At 34.1% G+C, this 24,410-nt stretch overlaps 1 protein-coding gene across 1 annotated transcript; it reads left to right on the forward strand.

The window, feature by feature from the left end:
* LOC102804132 (sorting nexin-29-like) lies at positions 1 to 24,094 on the forward strand. Its single transcript, XM_006818380.2, has 19 exons — positions 1 to 160; positions 1,072 to 1,270; positions 1,852 to 1,910; positions 4,059 to 4,233; positions 5,318 to 5,450; positions 6,655 to 6,754; positions 7,710 to 8,351; positions 12,318 to 12,417; positions 13,322 to 13,413; positions 13,603 to 13,666; positions 14,009 to 14,137; positions 14,694 to 14,779; positions 15,310 to 15,382; positions 15,725 to 15,878; positions 16,942 to 16,994; positions 17,807 to 17,903; positions 18,959 to 19,099; positions 19,509 to 19,648; positions 20,228 to 24,094. The coding sequence occupies exons 1-19, from the start codon at positions 157 to 159 to the stop codon at positions 20,355 to 20,357; spliced, it is 2,571 nt and encodes an 856-aa protein (XP_006818443.1). The 5' UTR covers positions 1 to 156; the 3' UTR covers positions 20,358 to 24,094.
* The last annotated feature ends 316 nt before the right edge of the window (positions 24,095 to 24,410 follow it).

Raw genomic sequence — 24,410 nt, forward strand, 5'->3', positions numbered from 1 at the left:
CTGGCAAATAAGACAAAATGGCTATTTGACCATCGCTCGCCTCTCTGTTCGTGCCCTGTCACTAATATTAGTTGTAACATGGTGTTGTAAAACTATAGAAATTGGAAACTAGAGGTTCACTGGTCAGGATCGTTCCACCGAACATAAAACAAGAAAATGAGTAAGTTGCACATTTAGACAAGTCAACAATTAATATAATCATAAATCATGTACATTTGTATGTCAACATCGTAGTGCAACAATTTATATTAAATCACGTAATATATTTGGATTTGTCAGCATGTACATTAATTTTACGTATATTCTATGAGACAACAATGACTCGACACATATTAGAACAACGCGATGAAGCAATATTAAATTATTAAACATTAATATTGATTGTAATTACACATTAATGTACGTGTAATGTATCAACTATGTATCAATCATATTCATTTTTGTATTACAAATTGCCAGGGTACCGATCATTTGAGCTTTTTCGAATCGGTTAAAATTTTCAGAGATTTCATGCGAAAAAAACACTTTAAGAACTTAAATGTTGGAATTCCCCTCCGAGGTCAGAACAGGGAGCTGTAATCTCATTACAGCTCCCTGGTCAGAACTATCTTGAGCAATAAGTCTCTGTCAATTCCTTTTGGCCAATATTTGCTAATATGTTTTAAATCTAGACAATCTTCCAAATTCTTGGATTTTCAGTCATTTTTATTGTTAATTTGTTTGTGTGTGGGTGTATGTGTGTGTGTGTTTTTTTTGCCTTGTCATGTCTCTTTGCCATGATTTTGTGAATGTATTCATTATCATGCATTCCAATGGATGTTAAGCGATGAAATAAAATAAAAAAAAAGAATAAAGTAGCAGTTAAACAACAAAACAGATAAAAAATTATAGTCATATGCTGTGATTAATACCCCCACATTGTATAAGAATAGATTGATTTGAATTCATTTGGAATATAGGGGGTGGATTCTTCTTAGCAAGCCATTATTTTGTTACGGAAACGCTTCCCCTTCCTGAGCTGAGATATCAAATGGTATATGTAGTTGTATCATGTTCTTTTTTTCCCTACAGGCGATGATATTTTTTCCAATGAGAGACAACATCTTTTAGATAGATTACTAGATGCTGTTAAGCAATGCCAAGTTCGATTTGGTGGACGTACTGAGTTAGCAACTGATAGCGACAGTAGAGTCTCGTGTCTGTGTGCGCAGTTTGAAACAGTATTTCAACATGGGATGAAAAAAATTAACAAACCGTTCTCAGTTTTCAAGTAAGTCAAATTGAGAACTGTTAAAGTAATACAAGTTTGTGATTCAAATGAAAGTCATGCTTTTGTTTTACACCAAGTAAAAAAACGTATTGTAAGATAGATTGTATTTTTCTGTCAATTAAATTACGATTCTATTTTCTGTGGATAAAACAGATTATTCCTGTTTATCCCTATTCTACCCGCTGTTCTTTGATGGTGCGACTGCATTGACCATATCACCATAAAAACAGTGTCCAGGTCACAGGATTAGCACAATTCCTCAAATTAAAATGGCGAGAAAATGTTGAATTTTGTTTCTTTTTGCTTTCGGTCTGTTCTGGTTTTATATTAAATAAATCTTGTTTACCATAAGAATATATTTCCTTCACTATTTTAAGACAGCTATTGTTTGTTTAATTTATCGTTCATTCAGTTTTATTCACAGTTGTTCATATTTTTAGTGAATCATTGTTGATCAATCACAGTTAGGTGGTTTTACAATATTTTACACTTTGCTTTAATTGTATTGTAGCACACAAGAAAAAAAATATATACATGTGTTTTATATGTGAATATTAATATTATTCGTTTTCTTGATTCAGACAAGTAACCGGAATTACACTGCCAGATATCCCCGCTATCAAACCAGAAAATGAACAAGGTCAGTTTAATATAACAATTTTAAGTTTATTCTGAATGATAGTTATTGTATTCACTGTAGTTAGAAGCATATTCAGTGTAAATTTAAAAAGATATTTGTATGATGTTTTGCAACATTTTGTTTATTTTCTAAAATAGAAATTCATACATGTAGTAGTAGCAAAATGTTTGTCATGCGTTGTCGTCGTCCAACATCACCATTTATTTATTTTCATTTTCATTGATTTTCCTTTTACATCACATTCTTTTTTGTAAATGTTATCAATATAGGGCACCGATTAATTTGTTGTTAACTTCAGTGTTTAATCTTTTAATGAATTTGATAACAAATATCTACTAGAACTTTTCTTGTGTTGTACCATATTAAAAGGACAGTTGTGGTATTAATTAGGGCTAAACCATTCAGTAAAATAGGGAAGGATGTGCAGTCATTATTTCTTGCTATTTGACTAATCTAATCAGGTTGATTGGAAAATGTTGTTGAAGTTCATGATAAATAAAGTGTTGACTTTGTGATTATAAGGTTTGACTCATTCAAATTAAATTAACAGCATCGTTAACTTCAACACATACATGTATGGTGCTGTACATAATGCTCAGAGGAACTCTGCAGAATATGCAAATTTATGCAAAAAAAATCATGAGCTGTTCAGCAAGGTGCCTCGTTTTTGCCAGCAGACTGGACTGATTGAAAAATCCATTGTTTTACTCCAAATAAAATAATGAATGCATTTGAGATGTATTATTTGGCTATGATCTGAATAAAAACAAATATTCTAACTATAGATGAACAGAATAAAATAAAAACTTGTACATTGAATTTTGAATCCCTGTAAAATCAGAGGTCAGAAGTTCAAATACATGTATGTGTCGGTGACTTTTTCCCTGAATCAGGTAATAGTAATACTGTCTCCATGATTGCATTTACGTAGATTTCACAAAATATCGTTGCTGCATCTTGTTGCTTTGTCGACTTGTGTTATATCTTGTACCGAAATCAATGAAAACAATTATTTCCCAATAAAAACAAATTATAGTAGACTGCACTGAAATACAAACTCACACTTTGTCTACAAAACAGGGATACCTGGCCCTAAATTGTTTCTTTAAAAAGTCATAACCTTCATATTTCATATTCATATGCGGTGATCTTTTCTATTTTTTTGTAGTCTATCTTCCCATCTTATGCTGTAATCTGCCCGCCCTTACATATACAGGGCAAGCCATATGTAATTTAACTATGTTTTTTGGAACAAAATTGATGTAATTCCCATTGGCTAATGGTTTATATTATGTGAATAATAACTTCAAGGATTTAATGGGGAAATTTATTTTGGAAAGTATTCATTCTGACGATTAAGAAAGTGGGTGTTTTTAGGAATTGGGGACCTTTTCAATAGTACAAAAGTCTAGTTGAAGTACATGCTTAGAACACTTGTATAGTAAGTGACTATTGTACAAAGAAAACTTGACCTTTATAAGAAACATCAATGATAAGATGCCCAGATTCTTATAAAATCTAGTCCTTAAAACTTGTCTTTATTGGACTGAGGCTAAGTATTTGAAACCTTTCAATTTTCCAATATATTTATAAATCTGGAAAGGGATGTGTCACCTGACTGACATTGTTACAAATGAGCTGACCTCATTCTGCAGTAAAAATATATGTATAAGGCTTAAATTGATTATTAGCTGGGTTTTATTTTTGCTTTTTTTTTTATTCGTAGCTATAGTATATGCATGTACCGGGGGTAGTTCACTATAGAATGAATAACTGTCTTGACAAACTACTAATTTTTAAATCTAATGAATATCCCTGCAATGTCAAATTTGCTTAAAACCAGTTTATTTTTTAGTTGTAAAGTATGATCAATTATGAATGAGATCAGTTTATGAAATTGTATGTATTTTCTAAGCTCCTTTGAATTATTTACTGTTTGATCATATAGATTGTCAATAAAATTATCATATAAAAATAAAACATGTACAAAGTTCATGTAGTGATTGTTAACCAGTATTTTTTCTGTTGACATTCTAAACCAATCTGCCATTGTGGTAATACTCTATTCCTGTCTATTATTCTTCTCAGCTGATTATAATATTCAAATTTTTAATGATTATTTTATCAGTAATTATGTTTTTTCTTCAGATTTCTGGCTTCTAATAAAAGAACATCTCAATAAACATGAACTTGAAAGATACATGACTCTAAAAGAAATCAATACAGATACAGGCCGTGGTAGAGCATGGTTGCGCTCAGCGCTCAATGAACATTCGCTAGAGAGATACATACATATGATATTAGCAGATAGAACAATTATTAAGTAAGTAACATTTTGTTTTGAAAAATACCTTTAGTATGCACAGAATTGTTATTTTGATTTATGTTCATTTCATAATGGAATTCAACATGCAGCAAGACTTTGTAAAACGGTCACTAGCAAGGTGCATCAAGTTCAGAGATCTGACCTGCATGCTACAATTTAGAGCAACAGTGATGTTGAGAACTCGTACGAGTTTTGTGGGAATGACTTCTTGCATGTGGGGAATTGTTCCCCAAGCGTCCCTCCGCTAATATTACAAGCACCATGTAAAAGGTCACCTTTTTGGTCCCATATAGCATGTACCCAGTAAAGCCTAAGCCTCAAGTGGTGGACGGATTTGGTAAACTTATGATCGATTCATCACCTCCATCTGTAACCCTGGTCATGGACGCTTTGGAAGTAGGCTACGGAGCCCATCTCATGTACAATTGGGTGAAATGTCACATAAACATACTTGAGATGTTAGTACTCAAGCAAACACTAGTCCATTTCCTGATAGAGGTTCAGAACAAGAAAATGCTAGTCGGCTGTGACAACTCATCGGTAGTAATTTATAGTCATAAACCATGGGGGACAAGATCCCAGGGCTAAACCAGCAAGTTGAAGATATGTTACTGTGGTGCAGCGAGATTTAAGCTTGTCACCTGGCAGTGGTCAGAAATAGTGCAGTCGATGTGACATTGTGGAAGCAAGAGGCAAGTCTCTCGGGTATGGCAATCAGCCTGGTCATCCTGTGGGGAGAGCCAGTACCATAAAATGCCTACTGCTATTATTAGGGTTATTTGATGAATTTGAAGCAGAAAATATATTTTCATGAAACCAAATGTACATTAGAATTATATTACGAATAGGCTTATAAAACTGATACAACAAAATGAACTACATGCTCAATTTATGACTGTCCTTGAACCCTAAGGTCAAAGTTCAATTTCTGTTTACTAAATTTTAAGATGAAGGGATGCTGTGACATTTTATCAAAGATTAGACAATCTGTGATTATATACACAGATTGGGGAGACAGACCAGCAACACTGGCCAATTGCACAGGTTATGTCATCTCCAAAATATGCTTTTTCTCTTATAGACAGTATTATGAAGACTGGTCATTTCTTTGGGACGATGAAAGGTCTAGTATGTTACCGATGATGGCTGCTGGACTTGGTTCTATTCTCTTTGCTATTAACATAGATAACGAAGAACTTAATGGTGGTAGGCAGGTATGTATCTATCTTGTGTATATACGCACAGCTCAAAACGAACTTAATGGTGGTAGGCAGGTATGTTTCTATCTTGTGTATATACGCACAGCTCAAAACGAACTTAATGGTGGTAGGCAGGTATGTATCTATCTTGTGTATATACGCACAGCTCAAAACGATAAAATCTATTCATACTTCCAGGTTAAAAATACTCGTCCATTAAAGAATTACTTTAAATTGTTTAATAAATCTAATCTGAAAATATGCTTAAATGATATTTTGATTTGTTCCCAGATGTCTCACTTGCCTTGTTTTACAATAAGCATGAAATTCATGTGACCAAACAAATCACCGTTTCTTTTAGATGTAAACATAACAAAATTGTTGCATACAGCAAGTACAATTTTCAATTTACAATGTTTTGCCATATATTTGGTGTATTTATAATTATTTATACTAAAAATACATGAAAAACCAAGATTAATAAAAATAAATGCAATAAACTCTTAACAATAAAATTGTCATCAGTTTATGTGTCTACTTGACTTGGCTTTTTAAAAAACATGTTTACATACACAAAATGTGGGTGCAAAAAGGATCACGGTATAAAATAATATGTAAAATATTGTTTTTATTCATTCAACTTTTATCTGATATACATTGTATTGTTAAGAACTCACGATTCTGATTTTTTTTTGCATCATAAATTATATTCTTTCTATTTGTTTAGTGCATCTTCTAAAGCAGATTTAAATATAGTTCACTTCACATTGAGTAATCTTCAATTTTGTTTCATTTTTGTCAGAAAAATCACAAAGCAAGTGGATAATTAACCTGTTTTTGAAATGTCAATACATGTATTTACTCGATTACAAACTTTTACTATTTCATTAGTTGCGTTCTCGCACAACTCCTTAGCATGGGCGATGACATCAAAAACGTTAGTTTGTGCTAAGAAAATGTTTGCAAGAAACACATTTTGCACACTTTATATGTATTTTTCGGTAATTTTGTTTTAACCAATAAGTTATTATGTTGGCTATAAGTTTTGATGAACAATCTTAATACTTAAAATAATACCAGTATGCAGGATTATTTTGTGAACTGTGACTTTCGCAATCAATGTGTTAATTAATATCTCACTATACAGTGTGAGCATTCATGTTGTTATTGGATCGATCATTGCTATGGATGTAATGAACATTGTTTTATTATTTTGCAGTCGTCTTCTGCACACGGTTCACCATCACATCAGAGTCGTTATGCGAGTCGTGTCATGGATGAACCACAACCAGTCTATCCCGGGGATGTGTTAATTAATGGTAAGATTTTTGAATTAAGGCGTGACAGAGGTTTTGAATCAAGGCCTGAAAGAGTTTTGCATCCAGGCATGACAGGTTTTGAATCAAGACCTGAAAGAGTTTTGAATCAAGGCATGACAGAGGTTTTGAATCAATATGTGACAGAGGTTTTGAATCAAGGCATGACAGGTTTTGAATCAAGGCGTGACAAGTTTTGAATCAAGGCATGACAAGTTTTGAATCAAGGCGTGACAAGTTTTGAATCGAAGTGTGACAGAGATTTTGAATCTTGGGCTTGACAGGTTTTGAATCTTGGGCTTGACAGGTTTTGAATCGAAGTGTGACAGAGATTTTGAATCTTGGGCTTGACAGGTTTTGAATCTTGGGCTTGACAGGTTTTGAATCAAGGCAATACAGAGGTATTTGAATCTAGGCATATTGGGGGTTTTGAATCAAGGCATGACAGGTTTTGAATCAAGGCATGACAGGTTTTGAATCTAAGCATATTGGGGTTTTGAATCAAGGCATGACAGAGGTTTTGAATCTAGGCATATTGGGGTTTTGAATCAAGGCATGACAGGTTTTGAATCTCGGCATGACAGAGATTTTGAAATTGGGCATATTGGGGTTTTGAATCAAGGCATGACAGGTTTTCAATCTGGGCATATTGGGGTTTTGAATCAAGGCATGACAGGTTTTGAATCGTAGTATAACAGGTTTTGAATCTAGGCATATTGAGGGTTTTGAATCAAGGGATGACAGGTTTTGTGAATCTAAATTGCCAGTATCTGCAGATCCTACCAAAATGACAGCCTCACTTCTACTTTCTCAAAATTTGTTTATATTATCAATGTGAACTCTGCATCTAAGCATCCATACAAGACAAGTTTAGAGCAAGGTGATATCTCAAGGTTTTTTATGAAAAGTGAAAAAGTTTTTCTAATAATTTAGAACTTTGATTTTCTGTATTTTACAGAGGCTTCAAAAGAGAAAAAAAGAGAAAAGAAGAAAAAGAAAAAGAAGGGGTCGATTTCAATCGTGTCATTTGATGGCAGTACATCACGATCATATGGTAATTCCTACTCGGTATCTTTGGGTTCAGATACCGGATCTGTTGATGACAAAACTAGGAACATTGATGAAGGTATTAGCACTGTGATTGCTGCTACACATTCAACTACACAAGGTTTTGATGTGACTAATACTCAAACTACACAACTACCATTTGCAAGAACGAACAGTGATTGTGCGATTCGAGAGATGTCAACTTCATATCAAACTAAAACTCCTCCTCCGACACCATGTGACCCATCGATTCTATCACAGGTCAGCAGTTCCGAGAATTTATCAAAAATGGTCTATGTGAGTGAGAGATTGGCTGCACAACTTGAAAGTGACGTGAATTCCCGAAATAACCATGTTACTACATCACATATCACAACAAGTCTGTCATCAGAGCTTGCAAAAGCACATATTGGTAATCAAGAAGGTGATGATGCCAGTTCCGGTCAATCTGGCGATTTATCTGGTGAGGTTTCCAGAACTGGTTCATCAGCTGTGTTACATACTATCGATGATGACAACAATGCTGATCTATATCCTATATCACAAGATTTAGGTGATTATTGCTTCTTCTATATAATCTAGAAGAAAAACTTGAACAAATACAAATGTTGAATGAATCACATCTTTTCTGCTACAAGTTGTATAGTTTCTGTGATAAATTCAATTCAGAATCAATGATTAGGAAATGATGTGTACATGGTTGGTTAAGATTGGCATGCTGTTGAGGCTTTTACTTTAGGGGCGATTCATATATAAAAATAATGGTAGCAAATAGGTGTCAACGCGATCTAGTCTAGGTGTCAACCGGCGCACGCCGCCCGGTACTCAACATTACAGTCGGTCAGTGTACGCGGATTACATTGCGAAGGTCGCAAATAAAAGCAGCTTTAACTACTATTTCCATGTAGTGCTTTTTGTTAGCTCCGCTGTCGACTTTGTCGAGCGGAGCTTATCATATGAGTGATTGTCCGTCGTCGTCATCCGTCGTCGTCGTCGTCGTCGTCCGTCGTCCGTGTCAACGTTTTACTTTTTCGACTTCTTCTTGAAAACTACAAGCCTAAATGCTTTGATACTTGGTGTATATGTACCTTGGGTAGACCTCTCTTAGGTTTGTTCATTTCATGTTGATATCTTTAATTCTCTAATTTTGGTGAATATTTTTGTCATTTTTGGTAAAAACTGATATTTTCGACTTCTTGTTAAAAACCGCAAGTCCAATTGCTTTGATACTACATATATAGGTACTACATGTGGACCTCTCTCAGATTTGTTCATTTCGTGATGATATCTTCAATTCTCTAATTTTGGTGAATATTTTTGTCATTTTTGGTAAAAACTGATATTTTCGACTTCTTGTTAAAAACCGCAAGTGCAATTGCTTTGATATTACATATATAGGTACTACATGTGGACCTCTCTCAGATTTGTTCATTTTGTGATGATATCTTTAATTCTCTAATTTTGGTGAATATTTTTGTCATTTTTGGTAAAAACTGATATTTTCGACTTCTTGTTAAAAACCGCAAGTGCAATTGCTTTGATATTACATATATAGGTACTACATGTGGACCTCTCTCAGATTTGTTCATTTTGTAATGATATCTTTAATTCTCTAATTTTGGTGAATATTTTTGTCATTTTTTGGTGAAAAGTGATATTTTCGACTTCTTGTTAAAAACCGCAAGTCCAATTGCTTTGATACTACATATATAGGTACTACATGTGGACCTCTCTCAGATTTGTTTATTTCGTGATGATATCTTCAATTCTCTAATTTTGGTGAATATTTTTTGTCATTTTTGGTAAAAAGTGATATTTTTGACTTCTTGTTGAAAACTGTAAGTCCGATTGCTTTGATATTACATATATAGGTACTACATGTGGACCTCTCTCAGATTTGTTCGTTTTGTGATGATATCTTCAATTCTCTAATTAATTTATTTTGGTGAATATTTTTGTAATTTTTGATAAAAAGTGATATTTTCGACTTCTTGTTAAAAACTGTAAGTCCGATTGCTTTGATACTATTCATATTGTTCATTTTCTAATGATGTCTTCACTTCTTTAATTGAAATGTGCATTGCTAACAGCGGAGCTATCTCAGCCGATAGGCTGCTTGTTTATTATTCATTCAAGTGTTTATATCAAAAAGATTGTTCAGTCATTCACATAGAATCGATCTTTGCTCTTCACACTGCACAGGAAACGTGACAGCACAATAATTTAATAAACGACCATGACCAGCCAGCACACTCCACATACCATGTGAAAATTATTTTTTGTTTCAGTAAAATTAGTATGAACCCATGGTCTGCGATTAAAGAATCATAGAATTATAATTGTAGTCAGTAAAAACGGGTGGTCACAGAAGGATCACAGATCGCGTTGACACCTATTTGCTACCATTATTAGTCCCCGTTCGAACGTAGTCCGAAAACGGGGACTTATGTTTTGCCCTGTGTGCGTCCGTGTATCCGTGCGTCCGTGATCACCTGTATCTCGAACATGCATGGACCGATTAAGTTCAAACTTCACTCATAGATCACACATTATATGGGACATATGCACATGCATTTTTTTCATGATCCGATTAACGATAGCCGAATAGTGGCCATTTTAAGGCCGAAAATGCATCAAAATCGCATTTTTTCACCATTCCGGACCCGGATCTCAGTTATGCATAGACGGATTTTGTTCAAATTTGGTACATACATTAAACATAATAGGACCTTGATGCACTTCATTTTTTTGGGGGGATCGGGCTTGAAATGGCCGACTGGCGGCCATTTTGTTTTAAAGAATTCAGTTCTGGATCCGTATCTGAGACATGTCTGGATTGATCGAGTTCAAACTTCACACACACAAGGTACATCATGTCACAAATATGTATGTGCATTTGTTTCATGATCTCATTAACGATAGCCAAATGGCGGCCGCTTGAAGGCTGAAAATGCATTGAAATCGCACATTTTCACCATTCCGGACCCGGATCTCAGTTATGCATGGACGGATTTTGTTTAAATTTGGTACATACATTAAACATAATAGGACCTTGATGCACGTCATTTTTTTTCCCGGATCAAGTTCAAAATGGCCGACTGGCGGCCATTTTGTTTTAAAGAATTCAGTTCTGGATCCGTATCTGAGACATGCCTGGATTGATCGAGTTCAAACTTCACACACACAAGGTACATCATGTCACAAATATGTATGTGCATTTGTTTCATGATCTCATTAACGATAGCCAAATGGCGGCCGCTTTAAGGCCGAAAATGCATTGAAATCGCATATTTTCACCATTTCGGACCCGGATCTCAGTTATGCATGGACGGATTTTATTCAAATTTGGTACATACATTAAACATAATAGGACCTTGATGCACGTCATTTTTTTTTCGGATCAAGTTCGAAATGGCCGACTGGCGGCCATTTTGTTTTAAAGAATTCAGTTCTGGATCCTTATCCGAGACATGTCTGGATTGATCAAGTTCAAACTTCACACACACATGGTACATCATGTCACAAATAGATATGTGCATTTGTTTCATGATCCGCTTAACAATAGCTGAATGATGGCCATTTTAAGGCCGAAAATGCATCAAAATTGCGTATTTTCACAATTCCGGAACCGGATCTCAGTCATGCATGGATGGATTTTGTTAAGATTTATTGCATATATTAAACATAATATAAGCTTGATGCATACCAATTTTTCTTTGGATCAAGTTCAAAATGGCCAACTGGCAGCCATTTTGTTTTAAAGAATTTAGTTTTCGATCCATATCTCGGATATGCCTGGACAGATCAAGTTCAAACTTCACATACACATCATAAATTATATCATACATATGCCTGTGCATTTGGGCCAGTCCTTTTAAGGTCAAAAATTCACAAAAATTGCACATTTTCACCATACCGGAACTGAATCTTAGTCATGCGTGGGCAAATTTAGTTTAAATTTTTTTTTGGATTGTGTTGAAAATGGCTGACTGGTGGCTATTTTGTTTTACTGAATGCAGTTCAACATCCATATTGTTGCTGCTTTGAATGTATATGTCACTCAAATATGAACGGAACGGGGACGTGTCATTGACAATGACTTGTTTTTATATATGAATTGCCCCTAAAGTAAAAGCCTCAACAGCATCATGCCAATCTTAACCAACCATGTACACAACATTTCCTAACCATTGTAAATATTTGATTTTACTGTGATAAACACATTTAAACGTACGTTATTATATTATAAGCAAACGAATCCAGCCGTTGAGCAAATTGGCAAATGACTCCACCCCTCACATACACCCGTTTTCTTGGCCTTTGTATTACCCTTCGCATAGGCCTTTTTTGCTACTCGCAAATGATACATTTTACCTCTTGCATATAACGTTTTTACAACTCGCATATGGCATATTTTGCTATTTGCGACTCGCAAATTGGTACTCACATATGGCACTTTTTCTAGATCATACATACCTGAGTAAATGTAACCTTTTAAATGTTGAACTCCATGCAACAGATGACACCCAGTCTAATGATTCCAGTATGTTACAATTTGGTACGGAAACTGAAAATGCTGCCATGGGACTAGCTTTAGCTGTGAAAAGTCTTGCTGCTAGGTGAGTACAAATACATTCAGTCTCTTCAGAGACAGTATGTCATGAAATCAACATTGAACGAATAAGTGTCTGATATAGAGTATTTATTCTATAAGTAGCACAGAAGGGAATCTATGGTCATAATAACATATTTACCCTATTACTTGTGTGTATGCTTGCATAAATTACAAAAGTGTTTCTATGGTCAAAATAAGAAATAATTTATTGATTCAGTATACAAATATTATTTTTGGTTTATATGTACTTTTTTTATTCGAGATGCACTTTTAATAATACCAAAAGGAAATTCAGATATATGGCTGGCTATACTTATTCTGATTCAAATTTTGACATGAATTATAAACTTGCATTTGAAAATTTGGTACGTGTCCTTTTCCTTTCAATGAAAAAACAACTACTTCTTATCTAGACTGTCTGAGTTGGGCGTACTTGTGAATCAAAGCTTGTACCTTCAATGTAGATCACTTTGATGAAGATAATTAGAAGCAAGTGCTTTCGAGTACTTCAGTAACTCATATTGTTAAAATATTCATAAATATCTTAAAACTATTTGGAAAACAAAATCTCACTATCGAATATTTTCATATACAAACAGGAAAACCACTAGACTTTCTCGCCCAAATTTTTCTGAACGTTTTTCGAATATTCTTCAATATTTGTGGAAATAAACGCTAATTTTGAAGCCAACAAACAAAATTTGAATAAATTTTCAGTTTTTACTCAAAACATTTGGCTATTTTTCTTCCAATCTTCTGAAGGAAAGTGCAGACTGTAAACAGGACTATTGGTATTTTGTGTATTTGTGATGAAAAGAGGGAACTGGTGGTGAAAACGTTAAGTACCCGGTAAATGTTACTTTTGTGGCTTTAGTAACACTGTATAGAATTTATTTTTTTATTTACAGTGAGGTTCAGCGGGAAACTCGAACCCAAGGTGATGGCAGTGTGAGTTATTTATCCAATTTGCCAAGTCCAAAATATGAAACTATGTCAACAGGTAAATATCGTTTCCACGGACATTTCTGTTATTATTCACCGGGGTCGCTTCGTATTGTGAAACCACTTCTGAAACCATCACAATATGTGATTTATTCCTGTATCTCATTAGTAATCAGTGTATGGTCTTTTGTAAATGTGTTTTGGAGACCTATAGTGTAGAGTGGTGAATCCTAATTGTTTATTTTAGGTGAATTAAAACAGGCTATTGTTGCAATGATGGTGCGGAAAGATGAGGTTGAAGAACAAAACAAGTAAGTCTCATATTTTTCCTTTAATGTCCCAGTCAACTAAGTTGACAGGTTTTCTTTTTATCACCAGTTAATTCTGCACCAGACTGACCAGTATTTACTATGCATTGAGTATAATAAAACCTTGCATCATCAAAATTATATTCCATTAATATTCATGATTGAATACGACACAAAAATAAAAGTATATCATCATGGAGTGCGATTTGAAATCTGTTTGCCATCTTTTCTTTTGTGTAAACCTGAAGATGTCAACACATCAAGACTATTGTCATCACGTCTCTGTTTATATCTTTTGATTATTTAATACTAAGGTCATCAAATCATTATTTATAATTTTGACAGGTCATTGAGGTCGTTACTAGACAGTGAAATGGAACATTCAGCTGCACTTAGGCTACAAATGGAAGAACTAAAACAAGAACAAACAGTTAGCACTGATAAACTAAATAATAAACTACAGGCTTTGATTAGGTAAGTAACACGTCAAGAGTTGTATGTGTTCATTCTATTTGGCCTCAAAGAGAACCAATGAGAGAAGAATGTACGTGGGTAATGTAGTATTGATGAGTGTCAACGAGACAAAACAATTCTTAGTTTGACAGTTTGTCTGGAAATGCGATAACCAGAATATCTGAATCATCAAACTGGTCATATTTAGGAATAAAGTCATCATCTTGGCTACTTTTATTCAAGAGGGAAAGTTGTCTCACTATTACCTTATTGTCACTTGTTAGTCCCTGTTTGAAAGATGTTCAAAAATGGAGACTTATAATTTGGTCTCTGTCGGTCTGTCTGGATTCATATTTCAGAACCCTGTGGACCAAATCTGTTCATTCATTCCTGACTGGGAACCATTTTGTTGTTTGAAAATGTGGTATCTTATGCATGCTTTATCATTTTCATTCAAATTAGTTTTATACATTGTACATTTTAGATTACATTTCCAAGACTATTTGTTTTACATTCAGATCAACGTTTTTAACGATCTATTGTTTTTAACAGTCACTTGTTTATTTCATTTTGACAGAGAAAATGAACTTTTAAAACACCAATTAAAGAAGTATGTTGGTGCTGTTCAAATGTTACGAAGAGAAGGCTCTACTGCAATTGAAGGTAATTTGTTTACAACATGACCACCATGATACTACATACTAATTGAGGTTTTATCACTGATTCAAATTGAGCTGGCTTCTGTTACTATGGCTAAACAAAAAATCCATTTCTATCACAGAGATTTGACTCTAAAATAGAATCCTATTTTGTATTTAAGGTAAAGCTTGCTAAATATATACAAGTATTATGGTTGAATTACTAAACAGTATGACTATCTCTTCTGCGCTGTGGCATATTTAAAGTCACTATGTAGGCTGGGCAGGGGGAGGGGCATTTATGAATAAATAGAGAAAGTGATAGATGGAAATGTCAAACTAAACACACATATTATGTCAAATTTGACATTATTTACAAATAAAAAAATACTATATACAATGACTACCTGGTACATTAATTTTTAATGTATATCTCATATGTGTATCGGTTATATTATGTAAAAGGTTTTACACTGGCTTGAAAGAGTCACTAACTAACAGTCTGTATTACATTATCATACTTTGTGATTCATCAACATACCAAATTGTTTCTAGGTTTACCAGGAATCCGGCATGAAGAACCACAACCTGTGATCCCAGAAAAAAGATCCCCAGTCATTGATTACAGGTAGGGTGTTGTTTCTATACATATCAAGCTGGTCAACATGCACAGGTTGAAATAGTTTTAAGTTAAGCTCCGAACTGTTAAAGCAGGGGAGTCATCACCTGTGCATGCGTCAGATGGCCATAGCATGTCGTTGTTTACAAACAAGTGTCTACCCATGAGCCTTTGCATTTTTAGCATGTACTGTTATCGTTGCTTGGGACTCAATTCCCGTGTGTGCGCAGGTGACGACCCTCTCTCTTTAAGTGAATGAAAAGAATAATAATAGTCGACCTTTTATGAACTTTTGATTGTTCATTTCTAGTCTATACTGTCACTGTCATTTATGTTTAATGTGTTTTACAGTGAAGAAGCCCAGCAGTATGAACTTAAATTAATTCAAGTTGCTGAGATGCATGGTGAGTTAATGGAGTTCAATGATAGACTACACAGACAGCTCATTGCCAAAGAATTACTTGTGCAGAAGATGAAAGGTGAATTAGTAGATCTGAGGGGACCGGTAAGACAATCATTTTTGTATTTTTTTTTAAATATCCACTCATTGGGAAGTTTTGTGTAGTCCATGAGTTGGACAAATAAGGTCAATACAGTTTCATGAAGCATTGAGAAGTACTGGTCTTTATGAATAGTCATGTACCAAATTATTCAGATTTATTTTTATTTTAGTTTTATTTGAACTATTCAATTATGAAAATTTCTAAATGTGTCAAAAACTTCATTTTTAAAAAAGCGCCCCCACCTCCCACTACTTTAAATTGTCAAGTCATGAAACTTTTCTTTATAATTACAATGTTTATTGTGACTATTTGGGTCTGAATGGCTAAGTAATACATAAATAATATGATGTAATAAAATGAGCATATTTTTTGTGAACATTTCTGTTACTTCATTGTAAAAGTGTCGTAGAAAATAATAATGATAATACAACTCGTTTTACAATTTTATTTTCCACCAAAAGACCTCTTTGTGATGAAATTTATTAGCTTTGCTGTCATTAAAAATGACAGAGCGGGGATGTTCATATTCTTAGGGCATACATCTGGGCATTTTCATCGCCTGGCAACCATCACAGTGAAATCAACGGCCGAAAACTTTCAGAAAACTGTACTTTGGAATAGTTGTTGAGACTTTCCTGAACAGTGTAATAAGATTACTGCTACATGTGCAACATATATAAATTGGGTTGCTCGGGATTACTTCAAAGTTGAGTTTGTGCTGTTTCCCTGACTTCAGCTGTTTTCACCGGCTCTTTTACTGGTGCACGTCTTAACAACATAGAACGTTCTGTGATGCAACCTCGCCCCCAAGAATAGGTACCGGTAATTGTCCGTTGTTGTCTGTCGGCCATTCATAATTCATCAACATTCGTCCAGTTTAGGCTTCTTCATGAAAACTACCAGCTTAATTGCTTTCTTTGATATTTAGTATGCACATAAGCAAGATGCCATATAAAGACAGTCAAGCTGTTTTGACTGCAAGGGCAGTTGTTACAACTGCAGAGAGTAAATGTGATAAAATATTGGATTTAAAACTATCCAAAAACAATCTTTTAATTTTGTCAGCTTCCTGAAGATGAACTGAACATGGAGAATACAAACACTGCTGATCCTGACAGGTAAGCTTTTCCTTTGAAGTAGACGTCTATCTGTCACATTTGCTTGCAATCAATTTTTTCAGACTTTTTTATGCAAACTTATGAAACACAGATGGTTGTAGTACTGATATGTGGTAGCTGCTTTTCTTGTAAAAACTTATTCTGTTCATCCCTGGCATATACAGTGCCTTGCATATATATTTACTGATATTTAGGTTTATTTGGTAATATCAGTTGAAAGTTTGTTGCTTTAAAGTCAATGACCGTGAATACAATGCAACATTGTAGACGACATTATGTTTATTTTTATTACCTTATTCATATCATCCTAGATAAAGACCAAGGTATATGTGGAAAAAATGTCTGTGTTGTTGCTGTCATCATTGTTGCTGTCGTAAAAGCTTTGTTGGTGGGACAACTCAAACATGGATATTATGTTACAATAACTTAAACAACTTTTATTTGATCATCTTCAAATTTGGTTATTTATATTATTACGCTATTATTTAGGAACTTTTATGTTACTTTATTTATGTTACATTATTCTATAAGGGACATTGAGATAGTTATAGTACATTTAAGGAACATGAATATTAATTAATTGTATGTTATGTTCATAATTATGATGGCTACATTGTTCTAGTCTATATTTGGTCAAAATTATACAATATTTTTTTTTGCAAAAAGTTTAGACATATTATTGCATCATTCATGACTTTTATACACACATTTGCCATACAAAGGTTGTGCATCATTAGTTTGTATTCATCTATCCATTTGCTATCTGGATTCTCAATGGGCAATGTTGTGATAGTTATGCTATGTTTTTTCAGTGGTTCCTTATCACCAGATTCTAGAGCATTAGTCAACCTCTGGATTCCGTCTGCATTTTTGAAGGGTAAAGGAAAAGACTCGTACCATGTTTACCAGGTTTGTAAATTCTAATTTGTCTTTAGATATGCATTGTAAACTGTTGATTTAATTTTATTCACAGGGTTGATGTTTTACGAACATCACTGTGTCTTCTTCAGGGAATCATAGGACACCACTGTTGCTTACCCTGTCCTCTGTTTCCCATTCTAATTTTTGTCCAGTACGTAAATGTACTGTGTGATTAAGGTTAAGACACTTTGAATTGAATTCAAATACTCCACTACTCAACAGGTAACAATGCATTATGGGAAATTGTATATAATGGAAAAAATTAATATGACACCAGAGGTACATTACTTGGGGTTTGCAACTCGCATAGTACTGTATGGTGACATCATGTCAAGATCCCATTCAAGTCTCTTCTCGTAGATAGCGAGACTGAGGCTACGACCTTCTGACATGACGCATATCAATGTTCAAGGTTTGTAATGAAAAAAATAAACTTTTCTTGTCACTATCATAGTGAAAAATGTAATACATCGAAAATGTACAGAAAATATAGTTCTCGTAATCCGTCATATCGTGGGCAGCTATTTTGATCCACCTGGACATCCCAGTATCCTAGTTACCTCGGGCATGCGCATTCGCATTTTTTCTGAGTTGGAACGCTTATGCGAGAGCGAGATTGTGACGGGATCTTGGTATCATGTCACCGTAGTTACAAACCCCAAGTAATGTACCTCTGATAACACTTAAGAATTTTTTGAAATGTTTAACAATGTCTGACTTTTTCATTCTCTAATAAGAGAAAGAAAATATAAATTAACCCAAACAAATTTTGCATTTTTTACAACATTTCAGTTTCAGTGTAGTGTGGTGTGGTTGAGAAATTTCATCTCAAAAAACGTTTTTAACCCATATCAGGTGTATTTGAATACAAAATGCTTGAATGGAATCAAAAAGAAAATTTCTAAGCTTGTAAATTTGTTTGAAAAATAAGTCTTAGAGGGAACACAGCAGTCCAGTATGAAAAAGCAGACTAGAGGCTATTCCTTTGTTCTGTGCCGATGTCTGAAGAGACATGACTTACTGATCATAATTCATCTTTTCAGATTTACGTTAGAATCAAAGACGAAGAGTGGAATATTTACAGACGATATTCTCAATTTTACGATTTACACCAAAAAATGCGAAAAATGAATCCCATGTTAAACACTTTTGACTTCCCTCCAAAAAAAACACTGGGACACAAGGTTGGTACAAGCAGTATATTCATGTAATGTGTCTATGCAACATATTGTGTATTTTTAGGTTTTTCTTTAATTTTCCCATTTCAAAAAAATATGGATCCAAACTAATTATGATTTTATTTTTGAAAGTTATTATGCAATAAGTATAGCAGTGCTTTTTTCAGCAAACATTACTATAGTAGTGCATAACTATGGGAGAATTCCTGCTGGAACTCATTTACAGTGAAATAGGACACATATAGATACAAATAGATGCAAATACTTGATTTGTGATTCCTTAAAATAGCTACCCACGAAAAAAAACACACACTAAATAATGGGAAAAATTTGTGTGAATTGTGCAAAGTCACACATCCTTGATACTTGGAAACTAGAACTACTATGTCACTGACAATGGCTTGTATTGCTGTAGGACGTGAAATTTGTGGAAGATAGAAGGAAGCGTTTACAGCACTACTTACGATGCGTACTCAACTTATGGCTACAAAACAATCCACAGTTATCAAGTGCCCCATGTAAAGAAACACTAGTCACTTTGATACCATTTTTCAGGTTAGTGCAAATTCTCTATAATTTTATTCAAATTCAGTTTATATTACTTATATTACTTATATTTCCAACAAATTGTTATTACCAATTTGTAAATTTAATCATGGTCTCTTCAAAAAAAAAAGCAGATATTGAATGGCGATGGTATTTACTGAGAGGGGCGCACTCTCAAGTCATTACTTTAAGCTAAATTTTCGTATTTTTTCTCGTTTTGCCTATTTTAAATGTAATAAATTATGAAGTACAATTACAACAATGATACAAATTGTTATGGAAAATTCATATACCGATCATGCCCTCTCTAAAAGTATCTTGGCCTCCTATTGAAAATGGGATGGCCTAATCTGATAATGATCTCCAGACGCCTGTTCGAATCAGTACAGGCAATTCGTTCGCCGACAATGGTAATTAGATGTCCCTTTCGTTCACGCATACAAGTAAAAAGCAGTATATTTTGTGTTGAATTGTGTTAACATAAAGCATTTTTTTTGGTTTTGTTTTATACATTGCTTGAAACTCATATTGTCTGACATGACGTCTCTTGACAACCATCACCTTTTAAGCATTCCATTTGCATTGTAGGGAACAGCCCATCAAGCAAGAAATAAAGAAACCATCAAAGAAATTTAGAAGACTAAGTAAAAATTCGGCAGCCTTGCCACCTCCAACACAAGGGCAAGAAACACAGCAAACACAATATACTGGGCTATGACAGTAATTATGTACAAAAATCGAAATAAAAAATTGCCCAACATATTTGTCTAGGTTTCAAGGATGGATAATTTCTCTGCCATTACAAGTTTTAGTGATGCTTAATACATGATAACATGTCCAAAATTTGTCAAATGTTTCACTGATGACTGTAAACTACAGTTACCGGTACTTCATTAGACACAATATTTTTTTTTGTGCTTAGGAAAATCGTGATAGTTTGTAGCACTGAATATGTTTCTGGGATTGTTGAATAATTGAAAATGCCAACAAAAGTTTACAATAGTTTTCCCAGGATCGAATATGGTGCATGTCTTGTGGTCTAATATAATCTCATTCAATATACGATTTGTGTGTTCCGGTATATGTTATTGTCTTTTTCAGGGTTCAGGCTTACTTGAAGCTTGCCAATAGGTTTGCCATGGTGTGTGGCTTGTACATGACTCGCCAAGTCATGGTGTAATAGATAGATATTTGGAGGAACTATGTCTTTAATTATAGCATAATAGCTATGAACAAGAATAAACAAAATGGCCGACTTGATGAAGTCCTCTGACACTGAAACGTACAAAAGGTTTATTGATGGCTGATCAAATGAAATGTGCCCAAGAATTGACTCTCTTTGTTTAGTTACTGACTGTGCATGCAGAAGTCTTGCTTTAGTATGTGAATACTTACTGTGTGATCAAAGATTAATCAAATGTAATGTGGCTAAGAATTAAGAATTGAATCTTTGTTTAGTTATATTTACTGTGCATGCATGCAGAAGTCTTGTATCAGTATGTGAATACTTGCCGTGTGATGGTTTATGTCTTATTAAAATGTATTTTAGTGAATACTTAAATGATACCAGTACTGTTAAACATGCATGTTCTATATTGCATACTTTCCTTGTCAGTCGTCTTTCCTTGTCAGTCGTCTTTCCTTGTCAGCTATCTTTCCTTGTCAGCTGTCTTTCCTTGCCAGCTGTCTTTCCTTGTCAGTCGTATTTCCTTGTCAGCCATCTTTCTTTGTCAGCCGTCTTTCTTTGTCAGCCGTCTTTCCTTGTCAGCCGTCTTTTCTTGTCAGCCGTCTTTTCTTGTCAGCTGTCTTTCCTTGTCAGCCGTCTTTCCTTGTCAGCCGTCTTTCCTTGTCAGCCGTCTTTCCTTGTCAGCCGTCTTTCCTTGTCAGCCGTCTGTCAGCCGTCTTTCCTTGTCAGCCGTCTTTTCTTGTCAGCCGTCTGTCAGCCGTCTTTCCTTGTCAGCCGTCTTTTCTTGTCAGCCGTTTTTCCTTGTCAGCCGTCTTTCCTTGTCAGCCGTCTTTCCTTGTCAGCCGTCTTTCGTTGTCAGTCGTCTTTCCTTGTCAGCCGTCTTTCTTTGTCAGTCATCTTTCCTTGTTTACTAGTAAGTATTGATATAATACTGATTATGTTGAGTGTTGCAGTTGTCTTACAACTCATGTTAGAATTCCATGCCGCACATATTTATGCACATGAGTTGTGATATTGTTAAAAGTTTCAGATAACATTGTTTCCTCTATAAGCATGTAGATTTATTTGTTATAGAATTATTAAAAGTAGAATCACAGTTTTATGTGTGACTACAGTATCAGGGATTTGAGAATAACAAGTCATCAGTGAGATGGGGGGGGGGATGTTATCTATCAGACTGAGGCTGCTCTATTTATTGTGATTTATTATGATGTATTCTGAATACATGTACATTGTTTCAAATGACAGTCCCACATATGTTTTACAGAGTAATATATACTTGTCTATTGTGGTTATTTAGTCTCTTCCTCGTCTTCCTGGTATTGTTTTTATAAATTAATGTCACTGCTACGTAAAAAAAAATATTTTGTGATTTTGATTTGAGAATTCTTAATATTTTGTCGCTTTTACCAAACATTGAGATGTAATTTTTGAATAAAACTCCATGTGAACATCACATAAAAAGGGGTTAACATAATTGAAAAGACCATTGTATATAATAATATTATATCACTTACAAGTCTAAAAAATTGAGTTTTATAGTTTTCAACGCTTGCTGCTATATTTCGTTTTGATCACTGTTTGCAATCTAGGCAATCCCTCTCAGTTCAAGTGTAAATTTGAAAAGGCAGTGAATTGAACAGACTAGAGAAAAGTATCATTTCATACCTGATGAACATACAAATTTTAAATAAATATCTTTTCAGATGATTTGGCTTCACATGACGTGTTTTTTATCAGCTGAAAATCCATGAAGTTTATTTTATTATTGCACATTTTTTAATTTTAAATTCATGCTGCAAAAATGTCAGGTGCTTCACTCCTTAAAAATGATTTTAAGAGATTTCTTTGTTCATTTTGATCTTTAATGCAGCTTATTTATAAAGGGGCGTGAAGTTGAATATTTAAAGTCAACATTATTTGATGTTGGGATGACTTCATTTTTGGAGCTTCAGTATTGATATGAAGCAAACATTTTACTATGTCATAGACACCTTATATTTAGTTTTGGGGATTTCTTTCTTCCTTGTACTGTGCTATGATCAGTCCTTTGACATTTATATTGTGATAGGGAATGATTGTTTAAATGTTGATGTAATTTGTATCATTGTTGCTTGCATACAATTATTAAATAAATAACTGTAAAAATACTTTATTTTAGCTGGAATTAATTTTTAGTGTTTAGTATGGAATTTATTTTCACTGATTTTTGATGCGTTGAATGTTAAATATAGGAAAAAAGGTATATTCGCTGGATTTTATTTTCACTGAATCATTCCTTCAGCGAAAATAGCAAAAATTAATTCCAAGTGAAAATAAAGTATTCCACAGTAGATTGAAGCAGAACATCAACTCTGCAATAGGAATGTTTCAAGTGTACCGGTATAGATGATTGAAGAGTGAATATAAGCTCTACTTTAATAGTAATGAAACAAGTTGTACTATCAATCACAGAGAATGGTCGTTCTATATATAGAGGAGGGTTTCCCCATTTAATCTCAAAAGTTGTGATGAATATGAAACTTATTTGTTTGTCATCACTTTTCACAAACATAGCTAGAAAATGTGGAAATGTACATTGGCATTCATTTATCTATCGTGGCATGTGTGAATTTTTTGTTTCATCTTTGCCCTCAGTTACATTTTCACAGAGCAGTTACTGACAAATAAATTAATAAATACTATTGTCTCCCTCCCCTTTAATATTGTTATGGGCCAAATATGTCATTTCTCATTTTATGTGTGAGTGCGCCCTCACAGTTGTACAAGTCTGATGCTTCCTATTTTATGTCACATCTATTTTTAAACCTTTTCACCACTAGTTTCCAGTTTTCATCACAAATTCACAAAATAGTCTTGTCATAGTCTTCACTTGCCTTCAGAAGATTGGGACAAAAATAGCAAAATTTTTTGAGTAAAAAACTGAACATTGACTCATATTTTGTCTGTTAGATCCAAAATTAGGACTCATTTCCAGAAATATCGAAGAATAGAAGAAAAAAGTGTAGAAAAATGTTGATGAAATGTCTGGTTGTGAAATGGTTAAGTCAAAATATTTAAGTGAAACATGGCTGAACTTTTTTTCTGGTAATCTAGGGAGCTTTATGCCATTTTAGGTTGTGGATTGTTCAACTTTTCAAGCATATTACATTTTGCTGTCATTTGGGATCCTTTATTGGATCTTTATTGGATTACAGGAGTATATTTATAGAGAGGAGAGTGGTTACTGTTTGTTAGAATGCATTAAATCTGTTGTCACTGAGTAAAAATTCATTGATTGTCTTTTATTGACTCCTGTTTGCAAATCACACAATGGGAGTCTTTGCAGTTAGTGTGTCTGTCTGTATGTATGTATATGTGTGTGTGTGTGTGTTCAACTAATATCTAAAGAACCACTTATTGGATTTTGATGAAACGTATATGCTATTGGCTAATGCACAGATTTGATTAGATTTGCATATTAATTACCTAATTTGCATAATAATTAGTCAGTTTTATATAATTTTTTAAGAATCTTCACATGAAACTTGGTACAAATGTGCCCTGGAACATTACTGTGCCCTAATTAGTTTTGGGCTGAAATCT

This window comes from Saccoglossus kowalevskii, chromosome 8 (assembly GCF_978046115.1).
Source record: "Saccoglossus kowalevskii chromosome 8, keSacKowa6.1, whole genome shotgun sequence".
Taxonomy (NCBI): Eukaryota; Metazoa; Hemichordata; class Enteropneusta; family Harrimaniidae; genus Saccoglossus; species Saccoglossus kowalevskii.

Coding starts and splice junctions, on each gene's coding strand:
- LOC102804132 (XM_006818380.2), top strand. Junction 5,451..6,654: donor AACTTAATGGTGGTAGGCAG/GTATGTATCTAT, acceptor ATTATTTTGCAG/TCGTCTTCTGCACACGGTTC. Junction 13,414..13,602: donor ATATGAAACTATGTCAACAG/GTAAATATCGTT, acceptor TGTTTATTTTAG/GTGAATTAAAACAGGCTATT.